We start from the raw sequence: 6,000 nt of genomic DNA, 5'->3' as shown, positions 1-6,000 counted from the left end.
TTCCACACAGCTGCAAGCACCCCTGGAATCGGCTTCTGTTCCCCAGGTGTGGGGGTGAGGGGAAGATGGAGCATGTAAAGCACAAAATAATTCAGTTCCCCTAAATGGAACAGCAGGACAGGGTGGAGATCCTGCAGCCACACACTGCATTAGCTCCCGCTGCTGTTTGCACCTTGTCTTATGTGAAAATGTGCCAAACCAAATAGTAAAAATAGTGTTTCAGTCTGTCACTTCCCCAGCCTAATGATCTGCAAATCTTCCATCCCAAGCACCTAAAATTATTGGTATATAACATTCAGCCAAGGTAATATCAAAATATATTTTATTCTGGACCTCTTTCAGATCTGATTCAAATTACAGTTGTCAAAGCAATACAATGCAAAGGGAAACTGCAACAGAAAATGTGCCTAGAAGGGATATAAGGGCCTTGGGGACAAATCATTGTGATGTAGAACCAAAATACATCATAAAGTGTAATTAACATGGTCCAGGACAGTATAGAACATCTATATCAGTCTTCTTTAGACAATAATCATGAAAACTGAACAATAAAAGTCCTTTAAACAAGTACAAAAAACTGTCATGGGCTGGTTTACACTTTTACAACAGTTGTAGTTTAACTGGATAACTGAAGAAATGATGAAGACATTTTAATCCAGTGCTATAGGTAGGCTCACAGAATTAGACCCAAAGGATTTGTAACTCCAAATGAAACCATTACAACTACAATGTCAATGTCAGGAGAGAGAGAAAATTACTTCTGTATTCTAGAATTACTGTTCTGCACACTGCAGTCTGTTGAGGACAAGATTGCAAAGTACACTGGACTAGCAACAACATGCAGACTGTTTTCTTGTATTTACCCACAAATGTCAAAAAACATTATGAAGTAAAAATGAATGATTATTTAAAAATAAAAAAAAACCAAAAACAAAACAAAAACATGCCTCAAGTAATTGTCAAGCTTCAAACTCAAAGGCAGAGAAAGCGAATTATGTACTCAAAACTACTGATCTGAAGCACTATTAACACTAAATCTGCAATCCACTCGAAATGGCAGATTCTCCTGGTTGGTCTGCCTCCCACCAGACTGACAGTGAAGACAGTCACACTTTCACAGCTCGTGGTATTTCAGAGCTTTCTCTAGAGGGAGAAGTGAGACTGCTCCATGTCTCCCTCCCTACGGAAAATGTCAGGGATCTCGATGGAGATTGACTGCTGTCTCCCGAAGCCGCATTTGCTGCTAACATGCCACAATGTTGCTTCTGCTTTCTTCAGGCGTCTGGAGAGGGTGGGATGATCCCACCGGGGAATGGCTGTACAGGGCTTTGGGAAGGGAGGAGCTATCCTGCTCATCGGCCAAAAAAGGGAACTGGGCTAAATCCAGCAGGCCCTGCTCTGGCAAAACCCCACGGGCACTGGGGACCCTCGGCTGGAGGGGATGAGGCTGATTTTATCCACACCGGGGCTCGGCACAGCCAGCGCTCGCCTGGCGAGGGTGAACTGAGAGAATGGGATTCCTGGGGGAGCAAAGATTGGAAAAATCAGATCCCAAGGCTGCCCTCTTCTCTGAACAGCCTTGTATTTACAGGCTGAACCCCCCAGTTTGCAATGAAGCTCCTGTAATGAATTAGAGGCGTCAGCTGCTGAGGTGGCTCTGCTGACACACCGGCACGGCCGCCCTGTGCCGCCCACTGCTCTCCCTAAACACAAAGGACATTCCCCATCAGACGCCCCAGCATGAGGTAAGCAGTGTAAGGAAAAAGGAGTGCTTTCTAAAATGAAAATCAATTAAAATTGGTAGAAATCTTTGGCCTTTCTCTCTAGATGCATTAAAGTGTCACGAAATCAAGAAACATGCTTCGAAATGCCATGTCGTTCTGACTCTGGTAACTACTACCTCCCCTCCACCCAACCCAGAAAAAGAGGCACTTTTAGTGTTTCATATAAGATTTCCAATCATCTAGTAGACATGCTAAATAACCCTGCACAATGGTAGTCCCAGAATAAACTCAGTTTATCAACATTACAAAGAGTCTAAAAAAGCTTTTATGAAGACCTAGATATTCTCTTAACTACACTAAAAAGTCCACTGGTTGGGAATCTTTACATCAATTTAAAAATGCAGAAAAAGGTGAAGTAAAAATAGAAAAAGACGAACTCTACAGAAACCTGGATCTGGTCATGCAAAAATGACAAACGGGATTCTGAGATGGATGCACAGAAAGACAGCAAACTCAAGAGCAGTTCATTTCTTACCCCATCGTTAATTCTGAGCCCAGCTTTCCCCCTTCCTTTTATCCTCTGTTTGGATATTTGCCTGTTATCATGTTAAATTGATAAAAATAGGAACGACTCCATCTGTAAGACTGTGTAGCGTGTGCGTGCATGCTCAAAGTCAGGGCCTTGCTGCCATTTGGCTTCCCCTTTGAAAGGAGCAATCTGGACAGTCTACCCCACCCTGGAACACGAGGCCTTTCTGCTATAAAAACCAGCAATTAACGTCAGGGTTCTGTGGTGTTTTTGTCTGGTTTTTGGTTGGCGGGGCGGCAGAACGCGGCGCGCGGCGGCTCCGGGCGAGCGGGAGCAGGAGCAGCACTGTGGCATGACAGCTGGACAGCTGGACAGCTACGGCCAGAGCTGGGCCTGGGGACACTGCCTGGCCTGGGGACACTGCCTGGGGACCCTGCCTGGCCCCGGGGCAGCGGGACACCTCGGCTCGGGGACGCTGGCCTGGCCCCACACTCCAGCCCATGGAGCTAATGTTGCTGACAGCCCTGCCTGGACACGCTGGAGCTCTGGTGTTCTCTGTTTCTGAGTGTGGGATGCTATGCTGAAGCAACTAGAATTGCAACCAAAAAACAGCTGATGATTGAGAAAGAGGAAAATGGCAACACCCTAAAACATGGCTGTGTGATTTTGCAGCTATGTCACAGAATTCCACCACAATTCGGTTTAGATTGGCTGAAAGAATCATCCAATAGCTTTTATGAAAATGAATAAACTGTCCATATTAAAATACAAAAGTACTATCAAGAATCACTTCTGACTTTCAGATTTAAATTCAGTGCAATTGACAAATGCATTGCTAAACGAAAAATGCAGCTTAAACATACTCAAAACATTTGTGTCTATTCCTGGGAGCACAGTTTAAAATTATTGCACAGAATTTTTTTTTATTTTTATTTTTTTTTTCATTAAATGACAGAGGTCAGCCACAGTCATGGACCTCCAGCAATAAAAGCAATATTTCAAGTGCCAGACACTCAATATATTAGGTTTCCTACATATTGTAACTCACAGGGTAATTGCTCTAAACATTTGCAATATGTTCCAAACCCCTAAAAATAGCTGGCACAGAACCACCACAGATAACTGTCTTTATGGATATGACTTGGTGTTGGTTTTAAATGCTGTGTATGATAGCAGTATAATCCTGGGCTGTATATAAACCATGTATTATTGTTGACTTGTCTTAACCACTGGCAAATTGCTACCCTACCTTAGCCAAACTCAGACTTGCTTCAAGTCATGTTTATTTCATGGAAATAGCAGAAATCGATGCCTAAAGAACAATGGTTAAATGTCAAAGCTGCATTATCTCAATTAAATGAATTTATACTTAACTTGGACAGGGGAAGAAGAACCCCAAATGAATAAAAAAATAGGTTAGAGACTAACAATCATAAGTCACAAAATTAATTGTGATTGAAATAGTGTTATAAAACCGATAACTTTGCAAAGCTCTGTAATATAAACCATTCCTTAAGTAAAACGTCTGTGACATAAATTTGACAACCTCTCTTTTTATAAATTTACACTCTTGGAATCTTATGCAAGACATGATGCAACCTTTTCGACTACACATACGCATAAACACAACCTCATGCTATCATTTACAAATAAAATCACTATTAGTATACTTTTAATCACATGAGCAGAAAAAGGTTTGCCATATACATCTGTCATTGTAAGAAAAATACTTGATATTGTAAACAGAGTAAAAGACACTATATAGTAGTGATTATTAAAAAAATAGCAGCTTACATCTACCCTATATTTGGAAAAAAATGTAGTCACAAGATACAATAAACTGCAGGACTGGAGCAGCAGGGGAATTAGTGCAAGTATTCATCTTTTAAATAAGCTGAATCACTGCTATTAAAATAAACTTGAAGCAAGTCCTCTGTTTAAGATCTTTTTTCTTTTAAATCTAAGGTAGTAAACATTTTGCCTCTTAATGGCAGTGTTATCAAATATATGCCAAAGATTTTATTTTAATAAAGAAAAATTACATGAAATACTTTTAATACTGGAGTTTGGTTACAATTATACATCTAAGCTCCTACAAATAATGATGGGCAACTCTCAAAGAAGCTGTGGCATGAACCCTTGTCCAGAAAGATCTTAATCTCTTAAACAAAATCCCCCAGCTATACTTTGCTCCTTTTCACAATAGTGCACAATTTAACCATATTTTAGCTATGGTCTTAAAACAACAGAAGATGCATTTTTCCTCTTTATTTTTTTTCTCCTTTTTTTTTTTGCATCCCTGTTTGTTTTCTTTTTCCTGTGTTTTTGTGCCCTTCTATTCTTACTTTTGGCAGAATTATGTCCCAAATAAGAAATTACTGCATTTCAGCCATGTCACCAGAAAATCAAACATAGCATTATACCCATTTCCATCCTGCTTTGTAGATGAGAAGGACGTGGAATATCACACTGCAAAGAAGGATTTTTTTCTTTCTTCTCTCTCCCTAATCCCTTTTCCACCCTTCCTCTGTTCACAAAATTGTGCTCTGGGAGCCACAAAATGTACCAAACATTATCAGGTTCAAACTACCTCTTCAAAGAATGCATCAAAACATGTTTCAAAGAAACGCCTTTTTTTTTTTTTTCCAAGGTGAAAAAATATAAACAAGAAACTAAATCACTCCCTTACTTCATGCATCCGTAAACTCAACCAAAACAAAACAGAAAACCCAATGTTTAAAAGCAAAGGAAAAAAAACTACTGCTGCAGATTTCTGTAAGTCCATTTTCTCTGTACACACAAACTGCTCAACTACTGAGAAGGAAAACAAAAACACCCCACAAATCCACATGAGAATGGATCTCATGGGGGAAGGGGTAATGAAGGCTGCCATTAGTATCTTCTGATTTTGGTATGTATATGGGTCTGCTCTTGTATATGGTATATTTCTCTCTCTCTCGCTCTCTTCTGTTTTTCATATCCAAAAACCTTTAAATGTTATTTTGGGGCACAGCAGATTCCAGCACTTGGTGAACAGGATTCACAAGCTGTGACAAAACTCTGTCATCCTCTTCAGGGTGTAAATTTTTTTTTTTTTTCCTTTCTCCTCTTTTTTTTTTTTTTTTCTCCTTTTTTTTTTTTTTTATATACAGTATATGTATATATTTCTTTTACATTTGGCTGTAGTGGACTGGCCATGGTTCGATTGGGACTATAGCAGTACATGGGTCAGGGACAGTCATTTTGGCTATGTACACATTCATAGTCGGTCCATGGCTTCCAACTAAGAGCGCTATTTCCGGAGGTCTAGTACACAAACCTGCAAAGAGAGAGACACACATGCAGCAGCTGCACAGCACCACGGGCTCCCACAGCTCTGGGGGGAGCATCACAGCAAAACCTGACACGTGGGTCTGGCAGCTTCACCTTGGATCCATTAGCAATGATTAAATAATATCAAAGTGAACAGGTGAGCCATTAATGAACTAAGGCACTGCTGCCTTCAGAATTACAATCAGAGCAGCAACAACATTTTATGTAAGCTGTTTGTCTGTTATTTAATACTGTGAGGCTGAGAACTGACTCTAATTTCATTTTATATTTTTACAAGTACTAAAATAGATCAGAAAAACAGTTAACGGTGAACAAATTCCAGTTTTAGTCTTCCCAAAATCTCCATTAAGTAGTGCTTAGATTTTTATATCTGACAGATCCAGTGCTGCTAGGTCTGTCAGATATAGAAAGCTA

General features: G+C 40.1%; 1 protein-coding gene across 2 annotated transcripts in view; it reads right to left on the bottom strand.

Annotated features, from left to right (window-relative positions):
• Window positions 1–305: 305 nt before the first annotated feature.
• The window catches only part of TBL1XR1 (TBL1X/Y related 1), a 108,342-nt gene continuing 102,647 nt past the window's right edge, over window positions 306–6,000 (bottom strand). For both annotated transcript variants that reach the window (XM_058811929.1, XM_058811930.1), the window contains one exon: window positions 306–5,572. In XM_058811929.1, the coding sequence (XP_058667912.1) occupies window positions 5,546–5,572 (27 nt within the window). In that variant the 3' untranslated portion in view covers window positions 306–5,545. The remainder of the gene's footprint in view (window positions 5,573–6,000) is intronic.

This window comes from Ammospiza caudacuta, chromosome 11 (assembly GCF_027887145.1).
Source record: "Ammospiza caudacuta isolate bAmmCau1 chromosome 11, bAmmCau1.pri, whole genome shotgun sequence".
Lineage (NCBI taxonomy): Eukaryota > Metazoa > Chordata > Aves > Passeriformes > Passerellidae > Ammospiza > Ammospiza caudacuta.
The sequence above is the reverse complement of the archived record's forward strand: the minus strand, read 5'-3'. Positions and strand labels throughout refer to the sequence as shown.